This window comes from Ictalurus punctatus, chromosome 20, assembly GCF_001660625.3.
Source record: "Ictalurus punctatus breed USDA103 chromosome 20, Coco_2.0, whole genome shotgun sequence".
NCBI classification, from domain to species: Eukaryota; Metazoa; Chordata; class Actinopteri; order Siluriformes; family Ictaluridae; genus Ictalurus; species Ictalurus punctatus.
In genome coordinates this window covers 17,067,727-17,093,723 of record NC_030435.2, presented here as the reverse complement: position 1 = coordinate 17,093,723, position 25,997 = coordinate 17,067,727, and the positions used below count along the sequence as shown (strand labels likewise).

Below are 25,997 nucleotides of genomic sequence, written 5' to 3'. Positions count from 1 at the left end.
TTGCAAATCAGGTTTACTGTCAAAATGTACAGCCTTTCAGCTGTTTGCAATGAACTAATCAAACAAAAGCAATTGAAATAGTTCAACACAACGAATGCTTCAAGTGTTTTCCCCAAATTCAACTGAAAATGCAACTTATAATGACTTCTCCAGTCTCAAAATTATTCAACCCCTTCATGGCAAGCATCTTTAGTACTTAGTAGAGCACCCTTGTGCTGTTATGACTTGCTGCAAACGAGATGCATAGCTTCTGGCAGCGTTCCTGAGGAATCTTATGGCATTCCTCATGAGCAATGGCCTCAAGTTCAGTAATATTCTTGGGTTTGCATGCTGATACCGCCTTCTTCAAATCTTGCCAGATTGCAACTGTAATTGCACAACTCTAAATAAATCTATACAGCATCCTTATACTGTATGTTTCAGCTCAGCTTGCAGGTATTCAAGGTTTCTTTTTATGAAGGGTGCCAATAATTCTGTAACTGATGGTAAACATTAACAGAGGTTTCTCCTTTTGAAATTCCACTTAACATGTCACTCGTTTAAAATCCATTTAAATGTAAATTACTGTTCAGTGTAGGAGGTTCACATCGAATGCCTTCGCATGAACTCCTGTTGTTTCTATTTTATTTTTGTTTGCATTTTTGATGTTCGCAGCGAGTGCACTAGTTTGTTCTCTGCTGCAGGCAATAGGGTGGGAGTAATATGCCATTGTTTTATGAGGGTTTTAATATTACGTATATGCGGATAATAATATTTCCATGCGTGGCTATGGCAGACTCTTTTTGTTGAAAAAGGGCTGATTTTGCATTATAAATAATATAATAAAAACCGCAGACTTAAGTTAAGAACCCGACAAAAGTGCTCTTTCTTTTTCGTGAGTGATGTTAATGTTGTTTACATTTTTAAGCATTCTCATCATCCTTGCACCATCAGCATTTATTTCGTGTTACTCTGGTTAGATGGAAACCTCAAATGAATTTCAGCTTATAAACGACCCTCCGTTCCTGTCAGACGAATTCATAAAACATTAAATAAGTCTAAGTACCGCAACGGCCGAGGATTGAGTGCGTAATCTGTTTATACTGTATAAAGTGACAGATGTTGAATATTGTATACAAAAAAAGCGAGAGACCGTATCAAATATGAGTTGGAAATGTGAAGAAATGTTATGCTTCTGGGTCAAGCTTTTGTTATCGTTAAAGATTTATAGAATGTAAAATAAAGCTGGCGGAAAAAAGGCAGAAATGCATGCATGTGGGGGGGGAAAGGGCATTGCATAGTGAGATATAGTCACCTGCTTTTAGAAACAGAAGCTACATTTTTAGGGGGAAAAAACGGAAAAAAAAAAAAAAAAAACACTATAAAAAGGAATACAACAGTGGATGCAGGATAAAGATGAAATCCTTCAGGCACTCCAGAGCATGGAAGGCTGCTACACAATGCATCAATTATGTGTGTGTGTGTGTTTGTGTGTGTGTAGGTGTGCATCTCACCTCTATCCTCTGAGAGTTGACCTTTTTGCCCTTTTTGTTCCAGATGACCTGTGGCTTCGGGTCGCCTGTGGCTTGACACACGAAGGACACCACACCACCGGACACTCCTCTCTGATCTGTTGGGATCTTTGTGAACTTGGGGGAAGCTAGAGGGAACAAACATAATGTCATTAATGCATGAATAATCAAAAATGTATCCAGTTTCATTAAGAAGAACATACAGACCAGCGGTTGTGCTTATAAGCAGCTAACATGACTGAAGAGCAACAACAGTTACGTTTAAATGCTTAACGACTAATGAGCTGTTATATGGCGCGGGGTGTAACACAATGCCCTATCTGCATCTTTATCGGTTTAGTGGCCAAAGTATTCATATCTGTATCCGTATTTAATTATATACATTATTAAAGAAAAAAACAACAACACCCTACTCTGGCACTTTGCTTCTCTAGAACTCAATTAAAGATCTTGTATAGTAGCACTACTTGTACTGTAGCTTTGCTTGTATTTCCTCATTTGTAAGTCACTTTGGATAAAAGTGTCTGCTAAATGAATAAATGTAGTAAATGGTCTCAAATAGTGGCAATTGGTCATAATTGACCAAAATCGCCACCTAAAAATATGATCAGATTTTTTTTTTCGGGGGATGGGGTGGAATAGGGCACGCTATCATAATCTACTACGAATGTTAACGAATGTAGTCTTTGTCACGCAAGCTTACTACACGTGCTCTTCAAGCTCGAGCCTGCATCACATGATAGTAAAAAAAAACTCCCATTCCTGATGCACAACTCCATTCTCAACCACAAGAACCTTTCTGCCAAGCTTTCTGGAAATAAACAAACCCAATCGTGTACCTCGTATTAATATCTGTATTAGTATCAGTTTAGAAGTCAAAGTATCATAGTAGTAGTTATGTTTTGCATTTATTTCAGTGAGAATACATGCGTTCTTTCCGTTAGGCTTGACGACTGATAATAGTATCGGGAATCGCTAACAGATTCCAACAGTCACGATGGCTGTCACGCTTGGCGATTTGAAACGTCTGTCGGAAAACATGGTGTCCGCAGCGGTAGGATACAACACAATTAATTTTTGTCTGTCTTGTATTGTGTGTCTTTTTTCATTTATTAGTCCTTTATGGGGGCATGGTGGCTTAGTGGTTAGAGTGTCTGAATACCGCGCGGAGTTTGCATGTTCTCCCTGTGCTTCTGAGGTTTCCTCAGGGGACTCCAGTTTCCTCCCCCAGTCCAGGGACATGCACTGTAGGCTCACTGGCATTTCCAAACTGTCTGTGGTATGCAAGTGCGTGCGAGATTGTGCCCTGTGATGAGTTGGCACCCCGTCCAGGGTGTCCCCTGCCTCGTGCCTTTGAAAATCTGATGATGTTTTAGGACGTGTTTATGCAGAAATATAGAAAGTTCTCATTTTAGAAAATTAAACTGAAATGAAATGAAAATCTATGAAGGACTGAAAACTCTTCCCTTCCTGAACAAATGTGTCTAGCCCAGTAACTAGTCTGATGAGACGCCTAGAGTTAAATCATTGGTCCAGAAAATGACAGTGATTGGATAAACCACAACACTGGATCTGCAACAGATGCCGAACTGGTTCATGAATACAAACTTGTTGTATTGTTGTTGAGTTGCTGCCCTATGGCCAGTTATTTATACATTTATCAGTATTTCTCCAAATCCTCGATTCAGTCCACTAAAATATTTTGCTGGGACTGTACTCCACCAGTTAATGATCCCTGCTCTAGATCATATTGTTGATTCTGCCTTACTAAAAAAAAAAAAAAAAACCAACAACACCACAATAACATTATACAATACAAGTGCATCCAGTCTATCTAAAGACAAGTGAAAGGCAATGGCCTGAACGCACACTGCTCCCTCTCTACTCTGTACATTTATATTCAGCACTTAATACATGCTTTTAACTTGTTCTCCGGCAAACAGTATTTCACAATTTGCCATAATAAGGCACGTAGAAGGTGCATAAAGCCCTGAAACACGGCTGCTCTATTGACCTGCAGGAAGTTGCAATCAATATATGAATACAGCCCAGTGCCCAGATCATAAAAGTTTTAAACAGCAACAAACAGAGTAAAACAAGATTATCCAAAACACAACCCACTGATTGCACTGACTACACAATAAATTCAAAGAGGTCGGTCTTAGCGCTGTTACACCTGGTGGCTTCGGCATAACAGAAATGCTGTTATTACACACACATCCTGGCGCGAGTGAGCCGGAGGGCAGATTTGTGTCAGAAAGCGACAAACGCTGTAATGAGATAAAAGGCTAATATTTCATGCCGGACAAAAAGTCAGGGCAGAGTGAGTGGTGCTCGCCGGCCGATTTAGTGCTCTTCTGTCAATGTGCCGACGGGAAGCGATAAATACGACACCGCTGTAATTCCATGGCTGAATCTAATAAAGTGCGGCTGAGCTCGGCCCCCGTCCGCTTGACTCCGGATGCAGAGTGGATCGAATTCCAGCCGGACACTGAATTGCATGTGTGTTTTTGTGTGTGTGTGTGTGTGTGTGTGTGTGTGTGTGTGAGTGTGAAGGGGGGTGGCTAGGACAGGGGGTTGTTGTAGTCATAGATACCAGCATTACCAAGCGGAGGATCATCGCCTCCGTGTCCTGTTGCCATAGCGTCAGTTCAAACAGAGACGACAGCGGGCTCATGCTCATCTGTCAGGGCTAAGCCAGGCCTGGTCCTCACCATGGCAACCAGATCCCACACCTCCTCTCTCCACCTACCCGCCTTCATCCCCATTTTTCATTCGGATATGAGTGTTTCTTCATGTTTCTGCCTGCCTGCGTAAAGCTAGAACGAATTAACCCTTTTATTTATTTATTTGTTTATTTATATATTTATTTATTTATTTATTTATTACAAAGAGGGACCAGAACTATTTAACGTAGTGGTTTAATAGGTGGATGACAGAAAGGAGAATGATTAGAGGGAGAAGATGTGTGATAGAAGCAGAAAATATAGATGTAGAGCAGAAATAGGTGGAGCGGGTGGGTGTGGGTGAGAATTATATATATATATATATATATATATATATATATATATATATATATATATATATATATATATATACACAGTATATCTGATTCAAATATTCCCAGGCAGCGCGATAGAGAGATTGTGACAACTATTATAGAGAGAGCAAACTATTGATGAGCTCTAGAGATAAGAAAACAAAAAGAAATCGCTGGAGACTGAGTGCTGCTGAGGGGCGTTGTTTCTTAACATCTCTCGTCCTAGTGCTTCAGCCGCCGCTATCACTGCGCTATCACTGACTCGGCTTTTTAGTGTTCGCTTCTGATCTCGCAGAATCTTCCAGAAGCACTGGGACGTCTTCTGCTCCCTCAGCAACACAAGGCTTTATATCTAGACCTCTCCATGGGGAGTCGTTCCACTGATGTAACTTACACACACCCTTACACACACACACACACACACACACACACACACACACACACACACACATTCTAAAGTCTTTCGTTTACCCAATGGTACTTTTTCAACCGTGAAAACAAAAGGACCGAACAACCTTGGGGGAATGAAAGCGTCAGCTGATGCTATGTTTTAACCAATGATGTCACGCGCTCCGTTGTGACTGGAGCACACTATCCCCATGACAACTTTCATTAAAAACCAATCGAGGAGGGAGGACGCTGGTAGAGATAGAGGACGTGTAATCATCGTCGGGCATGCACGGGCCACGATCAGGTGAGGTGTGATAATCGGAAACAATTGCTTGACCAGAAATAACAGATGGGTGAAATGTACGATCGGCATCTCTGTTCTATTCTATAATAAGAAATGAAAGCATTATTATGTTTAGTATTGACTTTCATGAACACATTTCATGAAAAAAGCAAACAAACAGACGAATAAAACCACAGTCCTGTGTGAATAATCAAGGATAGGGTAGTGTGATGGACCCTGACACGAAGCGGAGTTACAGTTACTAACACCACGTTTATTATTTTTCCTCTAGCAGCATGGACTATATTGATTAAATAACAAACTTTTTTTTATCGATTTATTGTTACATTTAATGTTGTGGAATGTCCGCAGCTATCAACATTCATTCCCTCACTGGCCTCCGTTGTTGTTTGGTTTTTTTCCTCTTTATCTTGAAGTTAGAAGAGCGTGTCATGTTATGGAGAAGCCCTCAGTCCTGATGACTCTCCCATGGTGAACTTGAAAACTTCCTGAGTGTTACAAAGCACTGAACCTGGAGACTCCTTCCATACATTTTTAATGTCGCCATATCAACGATCAACGAGTTGTTACTATAGAAACCATAACGTATCAGAAGGCGCGTTAATATAAAACGTGCGATTCGAATTACAGCCGTTCACTTCTGTCAGAGCTGCTATTGAAAATGAATCACCACCTTCTGACAAACGCAGATATACAAAGACTGGGATTTCTCCGAGAAGTTTAGCAAGCAATCGGATTAGCAGCTAATATCATACCCTTGCTCTTCACATCACTCCACAATGCTTGTTAACAGCATGTTATGAAACCCATCATCCAAATCCCACAAGTACAGGCACTACGAGATCCATGCATCCATCCATCTTCCATACCGTTTATCCTACATAGGGTCACAGGGAGCCTGAAGCCTATCCCAGGGAACTCGGGTCACAAGGTGGGGGACAGCCTGGACGGGGTGCTTATTCATCGCAGGGTACAATCACACACTATAGACCATTTTGGAAATGCCAATCATGTCTACAATGGCTGTCTTGGACTGGGGGAGGACACTGGAGTACCTGGAGAAAACCCCCAAAGCATGGGGAGAACATGAAAACTCCGCATACAGGGAGGAGGCGAGATTCGAACTCCTAACCACAGAGGTTTGAGGCAAACCTGCTAAGCCACCGTGCCGCCATTACGAGACATTACATCACAGTTTAATGATAGTAATTCGGTAATAAAATCCTGGATACGTACATAAGGCATGGCAGGTGCTGGATAGCGAGGAGAACAGGAGGGCCAGCAGGAGCAAAAGGGCAGAGGGATACACCTCCACCGAGCCAGGAGCCATGACTGGGAAGCACACACGATCGTCCAGGCACACTGCAGAGAGAAACAGAATCAGCATTAGCCTCACTTCAGTCAGTCAGTGAAAAGTTCAAACACCCACTCTGTCTAACCCGTTTCCTCCTAGCTCAAAACAGAAATTTTATTTACGCTAGCAAATACTACAGTACGTAAGAAAGGTCGAATTTGTTGAATTCCCTGTAGAAAAAGCGAACGAGAAAATCGAGTTTAAGGAATGTTCTCCTGACCATTCAGTTTTCAGATCAGTTCTTTATAACACGTTTCAAAACAACAGCACAACATCAGGTTTACTGTCAACAACAGGAGTCCAGCCGAATTAAGATTTTTTTTTTTTCTCGTTTATTAGAAACAACACGTAATCTCGTAATTAATGCAGCACAGGCTTGACGAGGCAAATATCATTCCCCCAGACAGGCTTGTTGATCCTTGCAGAGTCTTCATTATCAAGAGCAGAAAAGAGCGCTTTTTTTTTCTACTGCCACTCAATCCGGCAATTTCCCATGATCGGTTCTATGCGCCTGTCCGGTTGAAGCCCCTTTACTCACTTCATATTATCAGCAGATTTTCTTTATACATAGAGTAGTCTAGTAGAGATGTTATCGTTTATCAGAAGATGCTAATATCTTTGTATAGGTAGGATTTGGATATTTCAGTCTCAATGACGTAATAAGAATAACATGGGGCAAACAATTACGCACGCGGACGCACTCTCTCTCTCTCTCTCTCTCTCACACACACACACGGCTGCATTTCTAATGTCATTTTTTTTATGTTAGTTCATGCCATATTTCCTCAAAATACCAAACACAAGCAAAATAAATTTTAAAAAAACCCTAAACTTCTTCATTCAGTCGTTTTGTGCAATTTGTACTGGGTGTCCCAAATGTCTCCATATATAGAGGACTATGTTTGCCAGCACCACGCCGGTTGTGAATTCGTCAGAGGATGTTCGTGGACGTCGACTTCTCGGTCGGTCCACAACACTTCCAGTCTTTTTGAAATTGTTAATAAGTTTGGCAGCTGTGCCTCGTGTGAGTGTGTGTGTGTGTGTGTGTGTATGTGTGTGTGATGTGCTCGCCGTGTTTCCTGTTCAAGTCCATGGCAAACTTGCGACAGCTTCCCGATCCAGCCGTGAGAATGATTTCAATAATTTCTCCTTTTGTCAAAGGTATTCTTAAAGACTACCTGAAAAAAAAAAAAAAAAAAAATAATAATAATAAAATATATATATATATATATATATATATATATATATATATATATATATATATATATATATATATATACACATACATACATACACACACACACACACACACACACATATATATATATATATATATATATATATATATACACACACACACTAAGTATGGAATTAGATTTTGGAAGACATTTTGCTAAAAAGCGTTAATTTCCCCTGTGTGTGGAGACTTCTGGGACACCCTGTAGACAGCTGCATTTGTGACGTCTAATATGTTTTACGTGGGTTAATGCCATATTTCCACTGAAACAAACACAGTAAACAGAAAAACCATTTTATTCAAACAAACAACAAAATCCCCAAACGAACGCTTCTGTCGTCTGTCCTTCTGTGCAATTTGTATTTCGATTAGACAATGTGTGCTTACTCTATCGCTTTTTTTTATTTTCTCCTCAGGTTTTTCCTCTTCCATTTTAAGAAACAAACAATTATGATCGAGTAAACAATGTACTTTGTTTTGCCTTCATTACACCCATGAGCCACGTATTTCACATGCACCTTCTCAATCACTGCTGATGACATGTTACTGATGTGTCGCTGAGATAAATAAAAAAAATATATCAGCCTGAATGCACGATATCTACAGGTGTTTTACTCTGTGTAATCACATGACATGACTGTCACTGATGTACAATCTGGGCTTGACTGAAACTAGCTCTATTGTTGCTTCTTCATGCCATTCTGTGGATGACCATAGGTGGTGCTGTTGCACTTGTTTACAAAATAAAATAAAAAAATTAAAAAAGAAAGAAAGAAAAAATCCTAAATAATCTGCCTGAAAACATTTGTTACTTGATAACAGCAAACAAGCTGATGTCAAAAATGAAACCTTCGTTTTATCTATGAAAGAAGACCTGAGAATTCTCATTCTAGTCCTTCTGTCGTTCTCTCTTCTCTGTTAGGACCTTTTGCAATATAGAGTGGGATTTTGTTTTATCAAATGGTGGACAAGCTGCAAAATGACTCTTAATATCATGAACAGTCTAAGCTAAATCTCAGGGACGTGCCATCTTTTTTACAATCCTTGATCAATCCTTTGTTACCGTGTATGCCTAAAATCCTGAAAAGCAGTGCATATATGAATAAATGAAATCGAACAGCAAAGCTCCATAGTCCATCAACAGCGTCCTGGCTTGGAAGTGAAATCTGAAACATCTGCACACTGGATCGTTAACAAAAGCTTGAAAAGCAGAAATTAATGTAGCTTGTTATGTCATTACAAATCGGCGAGTTTCATGGGCGACAGGCCACAGTCCAGTGGGAAGATTATTACTGCTCAGGAAATGAGCTATTTCATGCTACAATTGCATTTTAAATGTGATCCCCAAAGAGTCATTTTACAATCATCATCATGCTATTAAAAGAATTAGGATACTTCTAATTTGATGTAATTGCAGATCAAAAAAAAATCTGGAAGATGTACAACTTAGCTTTGCTAAAATAATAATAATAATAATAATAATAATAATAATAAAAATGGGAGTTTAAAAATACTGAATTTTTCTGAATAGAAAATAAATGTGCTTCAAGAGAACATGTCTATCTTTCTATCTTTCATAGTTGAAGTTGTGTGTAGAATTATATTTACTTGGATTCGTTTTAGCTGTCGGGAATCTGTGCTTCTTAAAGGAGAAGCATCTCTGCTAATGTATTATCAAAAGTGATTCAGACAGAGAGGGAATTTAGGATACATGTTATGCTCAAATCCACGGTATTTTAAGTGTTTATAAGTAGATACTGTTAAACATACAAACTGTGATCTGAATTACAGCCGGCTCTGACCAATCAGAGTCAAGAATTCAGCAGTGTGGTATACAGTGCCTTGCATAAGTATTCACCCCCCCTGAACTTTTCCACATTTTGGAATGTTACAACCTGGAACTGAAATAGAGTTATAGGTTGCATTACTACGAAATACAGTACTGTGCAAAAACATCGAAGGCACCCTAATTTTTTTTAAAACAAATTTTGTCGCAAATGTTTATTTGATCACTTCTGCATTATTGAGTCAATGAAAAAAAAAAATGTGATTCCAAACTTTATTTTTCCAACAAAAAAAATGTATGCCATAGGAAAATATTTGTATGGAATTAAAGAAAGCAATAAATTACCTAATGCACCACTTTTCAGACAAAAATCAGAATGAAGTCTGTCCAGTTTTATCTGTAAAACAGAAACAGGTATAACAGGCAAAATCTGAAGAAGAACTGTGGTAGATTGTCCACGATGCGCAGAAAAACTTCAGCTAATTTCCCTTTAAACCTGAACACCAGTGTACCCAAGACGACTGGTGCATTTTTGATCAGCAAATGACTGTTATACTTAATATTGACTTTGTTTAGTTTATTTCTGTTTACTGCTTTCAATAATAGATTCCTTTTCTGCAAATGTTTCATTTCATTATTTTTGAAGGTATCGTTGCTTTATAGCATTTCTTTGCATGTGTCTAAGACCTTTGCACAGTACTTTATGTAAAAGTTAAAGGGGGGTACATACTTAAAATGAAAGAATGTTGCAACAAATTTAGCATGTTTGGCTACAGTGAAAGTGTGTGTGTGTGTGTGTGTGTATGTGTGTGTTTGTGTGTGTGTCCCTCTCCTAAAATGATCTATAATTTGCAAGCTGGGAGAAATTTATCGAGTTGCGTCGTAATAGCTTTTTATATCCACAGTGAAGGAAAAAGCGGTGCTCCACTGACCTTACCAATGAACACAAGAATTTACATTCTGGGCAGCTGGAACTGACTGGTTTCTACAGCTAAAAATGAGTCTACTTCATCAGGATCTCTCTTTGCCTTATTCCACTGATGGTATAGAGACATTTCGCTTTCAGTGGTATACTTATTTTAGATTATACGGGTGAACAGGTGGTTGTACAGCTAATTTAAGCCAATTATGAACTGGCAACGTATCCCTTCACATATAATAATTATTTTATTGGCATTAATTATTCTTTTCGCAATAGACGCATATTAAGTAACATGTCATAGGTGACATATTGTACTGTATACATACTCACAACATGCTGCAACTAAACACCAGTACTGCCAAACAAAGCAGGAATTCTTTTCCATCATTCTGTAATTAATATCTTCCACCATCATGGAAGAATTGCTTACTACCACAATGCAGCTTATAATGAACAGTCCACTCAGAAACAAATCTACACCTAAGTGCTCTGGAATGCTTCATCGAAGGTGTGTCGTAACATAATGCATCCTAGCACTCGTGCTCCTGCCCAGCTATGCCGGATATGGATTTTTTTTTTTTACAAGGGCCCATTAATTATTGAAAAACTTCCCATTGTACTGTGTTTTTTTTTCCTGGCCAGCTTTCACATTAAGTGTGGTAAACGCCCGAGTCTGCTGGAGCGGACAATTTTTCAACCGAAGCCATACGATTCACCTATCTAGCAGTCAATATCTGCAATAAGTAAAATCCATTTCTCTCGTTCCTGTGTGTGTGCAGGTCTAAGCACCCAACATTACCTCCCTCCTCACTACCCATAGTGCTTTGTGGTGAGATAAACAACACTACGAGTGAGGTGTGATGCTTCCGATCACATATTTTAATCACTGGAACACGCCTTCATAAAAAAGTACTAAATCTGAAGCCAGGGTCATTAGAGTCGATCAATTTCTGATTGATTCTTTTTTCCTAGAACAGATTCCTGTGTGCGCTGTTCATTTTATAAAGAGGAAATGACATAGGCACCGAATGGGGAAGGAGTCAGATAGTGATTAGAACATTTAAGTAATCCTCTCCAGAAGGTAGAACATTTAAAGTAGCAGTGGCTCGGTATGAAATATTCACAGTATGATGAGTGTGCGATCCAATATTCTAATGTTTGTTATATTTCCAAACAATTTCTGAGAATATTAAAGGACATGACAATTCAGAAGTATATATTTTGGTTAGGAATTTGGCTTTAAAAAAAAATTCCCCCTTGAATTTTCCACATTTTTCTTTTTATGTACCCATCCATCCATCCATGTTCTATACCGCTTACAGTTGAAATCAAAGTTATTCAACCCCCATTGCAAATCAGGTTTATTGTCAAAATGTACAGAATTTCAGCTGTTTGCAATGAACCAATCAAACAAAAGTAATTGAAATAGTTCAATACAACAAATTCTTCAAGTGGTTTCCACAAATTCAACTGAAAATGCAACTTATGATTTCTCCAGTTTCAAAATTATTCAACCCCCTGAATAGAATCCCTCAACAGCATGAAATACCTGAACTGGCTAGGGGTAGAAAATAAATGAAATACCTGTATGAGCAGATAAAGGAAGCTATCAACAGCTGCAAGCAGATTTCTGAGAAGGCAGGTTGTGAAAAAACCCGAGTGACTGCAAAAGACCTGCAGTGAGACTTGGTGGCAACAGGCACTGAGGTTTCAGTGAGCACAGTAAGGAGTGTACTAAACGCAGAAGGTTTCCATGCCAGAACTCCAAGACGTACACCACTACTGACCCAAAAGCACAAGAAAAGTCGCTCTAAATCATATAAATAAGCCACAGAAGTTTTGGCATTCTGTTCTGTGGAGCGATAAAACCAAACGGAACTTTTCAGCACAATGGATCAGCCCTGTGTCTGGTGGAAGAAGAATGAAGAAAGAACACTGTGTCCACAGTCAAGCATGGTGGTGGCTCAGTGATGCTCTGGGGCTGCTTTGCATCCTCTGGCACCAGAAACCTGCAGCGTGTGGAAGGCAAGATGGATTCACTGAAGTATCAGGAAATCCTAGGAGAAAACTTCATGCCGTCTGTGAGGAAGCTGAAGCGTGCAACAGTGTCATGTGACGTGCTCACCATGTTTCCTGTTAAAGTCCAGCACAACCGTGTGACAGCTTCCCGATCCAGCCATGAGAATGATTTCAATATGTTCTGCTTTTTTCAAAGGCATTCTTAAAGGCTATATACAAAAAAATATATATACTATAAACCAAGTATGAAAAAGTTTCAAAGCCATTTTGCTAAAAAGTGTCAATTTTCCCATGCACAGAGACTTTTGGGACACCCTGAATTATTTAATAATAATACTTTTCTGAGATTTAAAAGATACACATTGTTTTGGGGTTTGTTACATTGTAGTTTGTTACAAGTTCACTGGACACACTATCAGAATCGACAACAGAGCTGACACGCACTGCTTCTTCTAATGTAAATCAAAACGGGGTCCTTTAAGCTGAATCTCAGTACAATGACCAAATTTTTCTGTGAAGAATTTCTGGAAGAATTTACAATGGAGAACATTCATTTTAGAATGATGAAAACACATGCAATAAATGTGCAAGTTAATATGTTTAAAAAAAAATTAAGTCAATTATTATTTCCTGGAGACCTCAGAGAGATATTCAGGCCTGTGGTAATTGCATACCGTGCCTTACGCAGAGGCGGCTTTTTAAATAAAAGCATATTTCTTTAGGCCAGGTTGGATAGAAATTATGTAGAAATATTTGAGGTTTTTTGGAGTTCAGTAAGACAGTAGTTAAGTGGTAAACCTGCACTGTGCCTCCAATTTGTATCGATGTTTGTATCTGTTAAAAATGTGAAATCATTATCCATTCATTCTGAATAACGTATTTGTATTGGGTTACATACCTACACTCATGATATCATATCGTCATATCCCCCAGCCGTAATTTCAAGGGCTGTACTACAACTGATATACAAATATTGCTTTATTGTCACACTATTATCACTATAGCACAACTACTGGGTCTAAAATAACTGTCAGCGTATCCTGTAGTCTGTTCAAATTGCTTCAGAGTTAATTAGAAGCAGAGAGTGTGAATGCTTCATAGATAAAATGATTCACAAGCAAACATCGCCACTCCTCATTCGTGGCTTTATTCCTGTTTTGACCTGCTTGACCTCCACCAAATGTTGCAACATACTGTGCTCCACAAATACAGTTAAATAAAGGATCGTACCAGATGCAGTCATGGCATTTTTCTGCAGGGGGGGGATTACACGATGCTATACCACTCTGGTTTTGCTAAGCAAATGAACAATTAGGGAAAACACTGCCTTCAATTGATAATTAGCAACATGGTGGGATTGTTTTGACACAGGTAAAACACGTACTTCCTCTCATCATGGGGTATACCTTGAAAAATTGGAACCTTGTGCCAAGGTTTTCTTTATTACAAGCATGATGGATGGCTTTTCCTCTTGTCATGTATTACCCAGTCTCTCCACAGCGACTATGACAGATTTATATACCCCCCTCCCCCCCACTAAAGTTGAACTGAAACAAATGGCGTCTTCAAAAAAAAAACAAAAAAAAAACAAACACATGGTAGCCTATTCAGACAGTAGCACAAGTTGATAGAATGAGCTCATTAACATGGCAATTTCTTAAAATGGCCACTTCAATAGTTAGCAAATCAATTTCAAGGTAATAACGTAATTAGGAGTTAGCAAGGAAGTGCTTTACATAACCAACACACTGAGCTAAGCCTCGTCAGAGCTGCTAAACAAATTTGACCTCTTATTATGTCTTGACGGTGTACTAAGCACTGTGTTTTAAAGCTTTTGCTTGAGGTGTTTAAATGGAGATCTGTATATACCGCCAACCCTCGTATTGTTCGAACCCAACATCCCATCTGGAAATGTTTAACAAACTGGCTCTGTTAAAGACTGGTAACAAGTAGGACACTTGAATATCACAATTATATCTGCATCTAAAAAGGCAGTATTAGTGAGACTAGACTGTATGAACACATATAGTGAGAATAGAAGAGTTTGGGATATTTCTTAAAATAACCACAATTAGACACTTACTACTTCATTTGGGACATTTCATCCATGAGAGACACACAAAAAAAAGAGACTACTAACCACGCTGTCTTTTTAAACCCGCTTTAGATTCATGTCCTGGTGGGGTGATCCTCAGAAGTTTGAGCCTGAATGCCTAAAAAAAAAAAACACACAAACACATACAGGATATGAAATGTTAATGCAATTATGCAACAGTCAGTACGTTTACATGGACAACAATAATCCGATATTAACCCGATTAAGACGATACTCTGATTAAGAAAGTTCCATGTAAACAGCAGTTACTGATGACCTTAATCCGACTAAAGTCATACTCGAAGTAAACACAGATGGAATTAAGACGTGTGGAGTATTCCTGTTTTAGTCGCGTTATCGACGTGCGTTACAGACATGTACACACCTTAATCACACTACTAACATCGTGTGGGAGTTTTCACTGCATTTTGCGACAGGACACGTACACACACGGCAGTGCTCAACCGTTTTACGGCAAACAAGAGAGCACGGCTGCATCCCAAACCACGTACTTACCTCCTAAATACATGTATTTCAGCTACTATATAGACGGTAAGTACACGGTTTGGGACGCAGCCCATGACTTCAAGCAGTCGTCCATTTGCACGTACAGTATGACAAATAATTAACTGCACTTGAAGCTTTCGTAAAATGAAACATGAAACACCCAAAACTGTACACAGTACCAAAACGAAGACCAACTGTATGTTGATACATGAAATTCTGGAGGGACGTCGGACGGCGTGGCGTGGGGACGTAATGACGTGTGCCGTTAATGGATCTATGTTCTATAACATGTAAAACGGGAACATGTAAGGAATATTCTAAAAGCGACTCATGTAAACACCTTAATCACAATATTGTCCTATTCAGAATAAGGTCAGTAATTAGATTATTGTAGTTCATAAAAATCTAATTCTGTTTAAGGTCTATAGTCGGGTTGAAGCCATATTTCTAATACTGAATATGCATACAGGCATCGGAATATTCCTGTATACATGGTTGTAGTTTAGAAGTATGCCGACTTTCACATGCGCGTTTCCTTTCCCGCTGTTATTTTCCAGGAGATTCAAGATGACGAGATGAGTTCACAATCCCTTGTGAACTCAACATGCACATATATCTCCTTTCAGAGGAATTTCTGAATCAAGTGTTTACATGCAACACATTTCTGATTAAAACAGGCATATTCCACGAGTGGGAATCAGAATATTGTCTTAATCTGAACCTTGCAATCGGATTGCGGTGTTTACACGACTCGATACTAATTGGAAAATCGCATTTATATTAACATGTGCGTGTAAACGTAGTCACTGAACCCGATCATTCATCTCGACTTCAACTGGGAAAAAATGCTTGAACAGGCAATTCTGATACACAGCGAACTTCCTTTGCAGACATTTATTAGATTCGAAGCCCGCGACCGAGCGGGTCGGTGAATCAGAGGCGCGCTGGGCTTGAACAGATGTTGCTGCTTTTCTTAATCACACATATTCAACAAGCGAACCTGCTCACACTAACTTCATTAAGCAAAGTATACTGCGCCACATCAGCCATTACTGACTGCGTTCAAAAAGACTTTAGAGAAATGTCAGACGCCCTTTGGAGAAACAGTTAGAGAGACGTGTGTGTGTGTGTGTGTGTAAGTTTGTAAACCCCCACCCCCCCACCCCCCAAGCTCTGTTCTTCATCTCTGGTGCAGTGAGGCGTGTCTTCCCTCATTGTTGCCTTGTCAACCACTTTTCCCTCGCCTCCTACATCTATCTGTCTCTCCCTCTCTGTCTCTCTCTCTCTCTTTCACTCATCTTCATCAGCCAGCAATCTGTTTGTGCAGTCCAGTCCACAGGCTTAGTCCTGGGGCCTCTGGGAGCATCATTTCCATGACAACCGCACTGAAAAGCATCCAGCCGGTATGATCTTCCTGCCAGGCCTGTAAGCGACCTTAAGCCGTAGTGCATCTGAGGTTAGCAGGACAGAACAGGACAGAATGGAAGGAGGATCAATGTATAGGTGTGGAGGAGTAGTATGATAAGCATTCATAAAAGGTGTGCGAATGTATGATGTGTAATACAGTCTAATCTAATCTCTATCTGTAGCAAAAAAGAGGTCTAAGGGCAGTCGATAATTCCGAGAACGTGAATATGTAGATTATAAAGTCATTCTATTTAATAACGCCTGTACTTATTCTTATGTATTTCGGTGTTTTAAGTGTCTACATAACCTCAATTTCTTCCCTCTGTAAAAAAAACAAAAAAAAACCCCAAAACAATCCCATTTCTGTAAGGACACACTGTACAGATTCATTAAAATGATCCACAAAAGTATGCAATGCACATAATTGGTTATTGACGCCCCAACAACTGCTCTTAGACTTCCATTATAATTGGGCTTTGGATAAACAGGCTTTCTGTTATTTTCTCAGTACAGGGAAATGGTTCGAAATTGTTGTGTATGATAATGAACCATATGTTCCAGATACGGTAGATTGAGTTTGAGATTACGTTAAAAGAAGTAGAAACAATTAGTTATTACTTTTTGAATTAAGGTGATCTCATTGTCACTTTATGTCTTTTTAAATTATTATTAATTATCTTATTAATAAGAGAACTTGATTTTAGAGCTAGGGTAGTTTTTTTTTTTGGAGAAATATTCAAAATAAAAGAAAAACTGTCCAGAATAAAAGTGGTTGTATATCTGAAAGGTATACGTGGAAAGTCTTTTGCAAAAGGATGAGAGTTTAAGCATGGCCAGTGACATCTTATTGATTAACCCTTAGAGGTATATCCCTATTTTTTGTCTATTTTGGATACCAAGGTTTAACCATGAGTTACAACTGCAACCATTTCAAATAGATATATTTTTATTTCAGCACAGATAGCTTGATGACTCACACAAACAAGTCACCGGATGACCAGACTTCGATTGGTGTAATGGACAGAAAAACAAAACATATGATTAGTCAAAAGGTCTGCTGTTTATATTTACAGTGCAACTACCTTCTGCCTTGGAAATCGACCAGCGAATAAATGAAAATAGCTAACCTTTGCGGAGTGCTGGTTTATAATCCAAACAGAGCAAAAATATTTTGGTGTGATGCTATGGATGATTTACAATCATATATTTTTCCATTTTAAACAAGTTAAATTATTATTAAAAGTGACGTGTTGTACATGAGCTTTGTTGGCTTTTGAGTTTAAATGAGAGCCACCGTGGGACGCTTAGAACTTTAACTTTTAACTACTTTATCAGCTTTATGTTGGAATTGAATTTATCCTGATCAGGTTCACTGTGGATCCACAACCTATAAACTGGGAGCACTGGGAACAAGGTTGGAATACAACCTGTAAAATAATGCAGTTGCACTGATTTACATCAGAGACTCGGCTCGGTTGGTTAGTATGGAGAAAATGAAGATTACTACCATACTAACTGTGAGCACAGCAGTACAAATCTGAGAACGAACCGACTGTGTTCAGAATATGGGGAAATGAAATTTATGATCTCGTGGAATTGTACATTTTTGGAAGAAAGTACAGGCTGTTCGGACAGTACTTCCCTGTTTGGAGAATTGTCTCAGACAGGCCCAAACATGCAAAGGCAAGAAAAAGATAACAGAAAAGGGATCGTGCAACCATATTAGGGCTGCAATTAACGATTTTCATAATCGATTAATCTGGTGATTATTTTTTCGATTAATCAGATTTTTTTAATAGAAACATTCAATACCATTTTTTCATTTATTTCCAACAAAATCCATAAACTGAGTGTTACAAATATAAACCTCAGACTGAAACTTACTGATACCTTAACACAGATGTTTGTCCAATTATATATATATATATACACATATACATACATATATATATATATATATATATATATATATATATATATATATACACACACACATATACATATATACATATATATATATATATATATATATATATATATATATACACACACACACACACACTGTCTTAATGTCTTAATTAAATAATTCTTAATTGTCTTAATTAAATAATTAAATAAGAATATAATTTGTTATCATATAGATAAATTATATATATATATATATATATATATATATATATATATATATATATATATATATACATATATATATATGTATAAGTAAGTTTATATTATATATAAGTATTTATGCTTAATGTTTTTATGGATGCACAAACAAACACTGATAATTAAACTACAGTCCTAAATTAATACTAAAATCTTCCTTACACTGCACCTTATGTTTTCTGTCCCTCGCTGCCTTTAGACATTGTTTTACTTTGATCGTAACATTTTAATTAGACATTACAGCTCTTACTCACACTACACTGTTTATCACTGGGTCTACATTGCGAGTGGGGAGCAACGCAGCCTCGTTACTAATAGATTTTCATAATCGATTAACTGGGAGCACTGGGAACAAGGCTGGAATACAACCTGGGTGGGATGCCAATCCATCTCAGGGTGCCACATATACACAGTTACATTCTCTTCACACTTAGGAAGAATTTTGAGTAATCAACCGAGAATCCCCATACCGATACAGGAAAACTGTACGTGGCACAGACAGCACCAAACTCAGGATCAAACCCGGGGACCCTGGAGCTGTGAATTCCACCTGTTACACCTTCATCATGTTCTTCTTGCATTATATTCTTCCTCAGTTGCAAGGTGATCTGAATAAAAACATCAACCAAATGAATAAATGTAAGAGTTTATGCATGTTATTATCAAAGCAGCTTTGCCTTGGGCCACAGTCAGAGTGGAGCAGCTTTCATTAATGTTAGCACCCTAACTAATAGCAGTTGAAAGTCAGGGCAAGTGAAAGGTGCCAGAGGCAAGTCATATACAAAGCCGATTAAACACGCAGCTGCAAACTGTGTGGGTCTTCAGGGTTAGCATCAAAAAACATATTAAACATGTGTTGAAATGTGTAAAAACAGAAATATTTGTGATGTGCGAACACACATGAACACACATGATATTGTAACCTTGTTAGCAAAGTGTTGTGATTCCGGTGCCAGTTTGTTCCTGTGAGAGGTTAGGACTTGTCTACCTCAAGGACATCACAGAGGGACATTGCTAACAAGGTTACAATGCTGTTTAACAGGAGAAGAATTTAAATGACCGCAAACATAAGGCACAACGGTGTGATTACACTCTCAGCTCCTGAAAACAAAAGAGCGAACGCTTCTTTTCTTACTCACCATTTTCCAGTGATATTTAATGTCTAATTACTGAGATATCCAACACAAGAGTAATGAAGACCACAAACTTTGAAGAAAATGATGCGGTTGCACTGATTTACATCAGAGACTCGGCTCGGTTGGTTAGTATGGAGAAAATAAAGATTACTACCATACTAACTGTGAGCGCAGCAGTACAAATCTGAGAAAGAACAGACTGAAACTTATTGATACATTAACACAAATGTTTGTCCAATTTTATTATATATATATATATATATATATATATATATATATATATATATATATATATTAGAGAGAGAGAATCTATTAATTTAATTATTTAATTTAAAAAATGTCTTGATTAAATAATTAAATAAGAATATAATTTATTATCATATAGATGAATAATTATATATATATTATAAGTAAGTTTATATTATATATAAGTATTTATGCTTAATGTTTTTATGGATGCACAAACAAACACTGATAATTAAACTACAGTCCTAAATTAATACTAAAATCTTCCTTTCACTGCACCTTATGTTTTCTGTCCCTCGCTGCCTTTAGACATTGTTTTACTTTGATCGTAACATTTTAATTAGACATTACAGCTCTTACTCACACTACACTGTTTATCACTGGGTCTACATTGCGAGTGGGGAGCAACGCAGCCTCGTTACTAATAGATTTTCATAATCGATTATTTTTTATTTTATCGATTAATTGTTGTAGCTCTAAACCATATAGACTCTACGGTTTCAACACATGTAGCACTCTGAGGTAAGGTACGGTTGGTAAGGTAACAGTGGCTACCCGGGCTCATGAGCAATTGCTGATTGAAGAAAATATTTATGTGAGCAGATTCAAGTGATTTCTCGTGTTCCAGGTGAATTTCCATCACAATTCCTTGGTGTCCCTGGGTGGGCTCCAACATCACAGTGGACGTGAGGCACGTGGCTGTCTGAACTAAGGATCAAAAGTGTGTGCGACTTCAAATCTAAGAACAGTGAGATGTTGCTCGATAACTGAGATAACCGAGACACTCTCCTGAATTTCAGAAGATACTTCACTGAGTGATGGAGCTCTAAATTTGTAAGTGAAACCTAGTGTGCTCAAGTAGAATATTTTGAACAGGGTCAAAGAGGCCTGCAATAAGCAAGGGTTACTGTTAATTTGCATAGAGTTGCATTAGTTGGAACTTAGAATTGAATTGAAAGCATCTTAGTAGACACACTAAGCTGTAATTCTTTTTATCGATTAATAAGGAGTTCTGATTTAAAGTAGCAAGAGATATGACGTAGCAAGATAAAGTTGGGGTGGTATAGATCGTAGTCAAGTTATATTGTGGTATAAATTAACTGAAGGGAAATTTCCAGAGAAGTAGCGTAGACGAAGTTATCTAGGAGATGGTGAGCCTGACGCTGCGGTGTTGATGATAACAGCACAAAAGCTATGGAGGCTGATCTTTTTGAACAGAATGTACAGCTGAGGATGTAAGATAGCTGGACAGAGTGAAGGCGAAGAAGTAAAGTGCCGCTGCATCGCTCTCTTTTAAAGATTCCACTGCAGCCACATTCAGCGGGTAGTGGAATGGCATTGTGGGTAATGCAGGAAACGTTTAACCAAAGTGAAAACAGACCATAAGAAACTTAAACTAAAACATCCACTCAGAATTTCATTATAAAATAAATCCTGGATGCCACTGAAGTGTTAATTAGAAACTTTCTGGTGAGATGCAGGAAATGTTGCATCCTTACACGATGAATGTGTAAGGTCTGCATAATTTTCCTTTCCATATGCAATATATATTTACATTGCCAATGTGTGTGTTTGGGAGAGAGCTATGGACTCTGTTTAATGAGAAAATCACTGATGCTTTGTCGTACTGCCAACACCAGGGGAAAACACAAAGCTGTCCAAGACTTATCAACAGACAAATTATCCAGTCCAGCATTGTCACCTGTGCTCTGGTTCACACACACACACACACACACACATATACATATGCATATACATATACATACATATATATATATATATATATATATATATATATACATATATACACACACACACACACACACACACACACACACACACACACACACATATACATATATATATATATACACACACATATATATATATATATATATATATATATATATATATATATATATATATATATATAGGCGCACTCACATTTACTCAAAATAACTTATTCTACCTGACTCGGTCGAATGAGCCTCTTTTTTAGGTCAGGTAAATGTCGAAATCCTCAGACAGACAGGAATGTGCTATCGCGTCAAGATAATCTCACAGACTTTCTACACCAATACCGAGGACTACAGAGAATGTAGTCTGCATAAAAACATTCATTCAAAAACTAGATAAGATCCTACCTCTGGGCAGTGAACGAAAAAGAAAAAAAAAAAACTCATTTTGATAGAAATGACAAGGAATGAATGAAAATTCACTTTGCCGGTGTTATTATATTTTGGTCTAGCTATGCAAATTAATGGTAGATGATCAGATTTCGGAATATAACACTATCTACAATTTCATATACTGCATATCTCCGTGACAAACGAAGCAGGTACAAAGGTTATCCCAGAAACAGACTTTTAATTTAAATTAAAGTTGCACTCCTGCATTCCTGCTGTCGCTCTCTTTCCCTGCATTTTAGGTCTAGACCTTGATTACATTCTATCCTGCTAAGAAAAGAATTTGAAATTGGATAGCTCACCGTGTGGACCTCATATATTAAACTTGAGAGATGACTGGGGAAATCCCAGTCTGTCAGTCGACCACAACACGTCGCAACCGCTAAGAAATCCTGTAACACTAGGAATGTGAAAATACTGTAGCTCACCTGTGAGTCAATGCTAGCAGCGGTGCAAAGCCACCACTCCTGATTTATTCTTCATCAACAACTAATCAACAACAAAGTCCAGTAGGACTTCATTTTTATTTTAGTGGACACAAACTAACAAAGCACACTATTACGTGTAAATAAAATGTAGGCTATAATTGCGTACACCAAGGCCAGCTATTGGTTAGGCTACCTTTTGTGCTTTTCTCACAAAATGGTTGCACTTATTGCCGAATAAATATGTATGGTTGGTTTCACTTTCACTGTCAATATAGGTGGTTAATTCGATTTGTGTTCAGCTCATAAAGCTGTGACCAACACATTCACGATTCACGATTCAAGATTTTATTCGTCACATACACAATTATATACAGTATATAACTTGCAGTGAAATAAAACCCACTCCTCTTTAGACTGTGCATTAAATACTAAATAAAAAATAAGAAATAAGAAGAAATCAGATAAATATGACATATGAAATATACGTACAGGAATGTGTAAAAACAGATGTATAAGACATGCAGTATGCAGTGTGCGGAGTTTCAGTGTAGTACAGAGTAAACTGTAGACTCCTTATGGAGTCCTAAGGGATCTTTGTCCGTTTTGAGGAGTCTGATGGCCTGAGGGAAAAATCTCATCCTGTGCCTCTCAGTTTTAACTAATCAGGCTATGGAAGGGCTTACCTGATTGAGTTACCAGGGTGGGTGGAGTCTCTGATGATATTAGCAGTTCTTGTACTGCATCGCCTGGCGATGAGCGATGTAAACTCAAGGGGCAGGTAGAATGGACGGCACATCATAGTCAGATATTCCAGGTGAGGTGAGCGGGAACGCAACAGAGTGATAATGTTCCTGGGGTCACACCAATTGTTGTTCACCGTGAAACAAACCCCTTCACCTCGGGATTTACCGGCCTCTGCTGTTTGTCCATCCGTAGAATGGAGAAATTATCGGACGGCATTACGGCTGGGTTCGGTACCGAGGGGTTCAGCCATGTTTCAGACAGACAGAGTATGTTACAGTCCTTGATGTCCTGTTGGAATCTCATCCTGGCTCTGAGATCGTCCATCTTGTTCTCAAGAGACTGGCGAGAAGAAAGCCCAGCACATTTTTTAATCTGTTTCTTTTTCCGTCACATCTGGGGAGCTCTCGCGTGGCCATTGTTCCCTTCTGTGCCGCGGAGTATCTCAGATGGCCACGTTGGGTCGGAGGGTAAAACATTGCGAAATATTTTAGTATAGAGGTTACCGATGTTCAAAAGTGTTCTGCTATCATAAGTCATCAGTGCAGATGTCGTGTGTGTAAAAGGAGAGATTAGAAGTAGGAATAAATAAATAAATAAATAAATAAGAGCACAGTCTAAGCGGAGCGACCAGGACAGCATCTGGACACAGCGGCGCCATCTTGGAAACATCAAACATCGTGGAAACATCTTGGACAAATCATAAATGAACAAACCTGATTGGATTTCTTTTTTTTGGGGTGTATCACTATATATGCAGCCCACATTCATACATCATTCTAACTGTGCTTATAATTCTTTCTTGTAAGCACGTTTTTTTTTTCTATTCTTGTTAATAAATACTGCTTTATAGTTATACACAGATCATTATTAGTTCTCTATTATTAGGTCTTTGTAAAAGTTCTGCACGAACACCACATTATTAGAACTTTATGAGGCATTATTAGATCTTACATAACACTTACAAGGAGTCAGTACCAACTTCAAGAATTACAAGCACAGTTAGAATGATGTATGAACATGGGTTTCATTGAAAGTGCTACCAAAGCTAACAATAAAAGAGCATACTTGAATTGATTAAATGATAATGTTAATGCTATGAAAGAAGCATTTTTTAATCTGTTTGTTTATTTGTTGTTGTTTTTTTTTTACTTTTTCTGCTTTTCATTTTTTGGTTCTCAAAATGTCTTAGGCCTAGAACGCCCTACATATTCCTCTGGTTTACACAGTTCTGGCTGCAGGCCCAGAAGTTATTAAATGATTTTTTAAATTTTTTTACACTTCTCCCTTCAGTATTCATAAAACCATAAAATTCATTGACCAGGTGACCTCCCTCATGACTTGCCCTGGTAATCAGGAACTCTCTTTTTACTTCTCTTTAGTCCTCTGAGGAAGTTCTGAGGTAAAAAAATCAAATAAAATAAAATCAATTTACTTCAAGACTCACAATTTACTTCAAGACTCACAAGCTTGGCACAAGGGCATGGTTTATAAATGTACTTTAATTTTTTTTCTCTCTTTTTAGCAATGCCAAGGTGGCAAAGAACTGTACAACTTCATCAAGCTAAGTAGCTAGCATTTAATAAAAGCTAGCTTGGAGGCTATATATTATATAGTTATCATTTCCAGCATTATTTACAAATAAGGCTACTATGTAGTGTGTGACACAAAATGGCAGAACAGATATATTCTGGTTCCTTTGTGTCCCCTTTCTTTGCAATCTGTCATGGCGAGGCAGGGGTACACCGTGAATGCGATGCCAGTAAACGCAGGGCACCATGCATGCACACACACACACACACACACACACACACACACACACACACACACATAATTACACACTCATTCGTGTGACCTTCAGTTCTGGCTTTTCTTCATTGTAATATGGACTTCCTCTAAGACATTAACGGCCAAGCAATTTTCCTCACTTCCTTGGCTCTAATGACGTGGGAGGCTGATACTAACTCTGCCATCTTCAAATTAATGGTGCTAATTTATGTTACACCTACTTTTTCATCTCACTTTCACCCACACATACACACGAATCAGGGGTGGAAAAATACAGAGTAGTTCCAGCACATATTTAAACAATCCCCAACCTTCAAAAATCAAAACCAGAAAAAGCTTGCTACTGCTAGCAAGTAGTGATAGCGGAAGCCTCTCTCAGATTTTAATACCTCTGTGCCCAGCTGGCATGGCAGCCAAACCCATCGTGGGCAGATGGTGAAGCATCATGGGGGCACAACGCATACGCAGAGCGATCCGGAAACATGATAAATAATACACAGTAAGAAGTGAGGTACACCGGCAGAATTAAAAGCAGGACGTAATCATACAATATCCTAACGTAGGAAGCTGAAAAGAAGCTAAAAATACAAGTTAACATATTAAGGAGGCTTTAAAAAAAAAAATAAATAAATAAATAAAAAGAGTGGGGTTTTTTTCTGTAATCCGAACTGAACAAAGTTCAATGAATATAAAGACCTCATTTCTCATGATTGCTCATTTGCATAACTTGGATG

At 38.3% G+C, this 25,997-nt stretch overlaps 1 protein-coding gene across 4 annotated transcripts in view; it reads right to left on the bottom strand.

Moving 5' to 3' along the window:
- Window positions 1–25,997, bottom strand: part of LOC108280702 (receptor-type tyrosine-protein phosphatase S) — a 154,905-nt gene that overhangs the window by 101,684 nt on the left and 27,224 nt on the right. For all 4 annotated transcript variants that reach the window (XM_053688644.1, XM_053688643.1, XM_053688645.1 and 1 more), the window contains exons 2-4: window positions 14,704–14,776; window positions 6,482–6,607; window positions 1,494–1,639 (exon numbers count right to left, since the gene is read on the bottom strand). In XM_053688644.1, coding sequence (XP_053544619.1) covers window positions 1,494–1,639; window positions 6,482–6,575 — 240 coding nt within the window. In that variant the 5' untranslated portion in view covers window positions 6,576–6,607; window positions 14,704–14,776. The remainder of the gene's footprint in view (window positions 1–1,493; window positions 1,640–6,481; window positions 6,608–14,703; window positions 14,777–25,997) is intronic.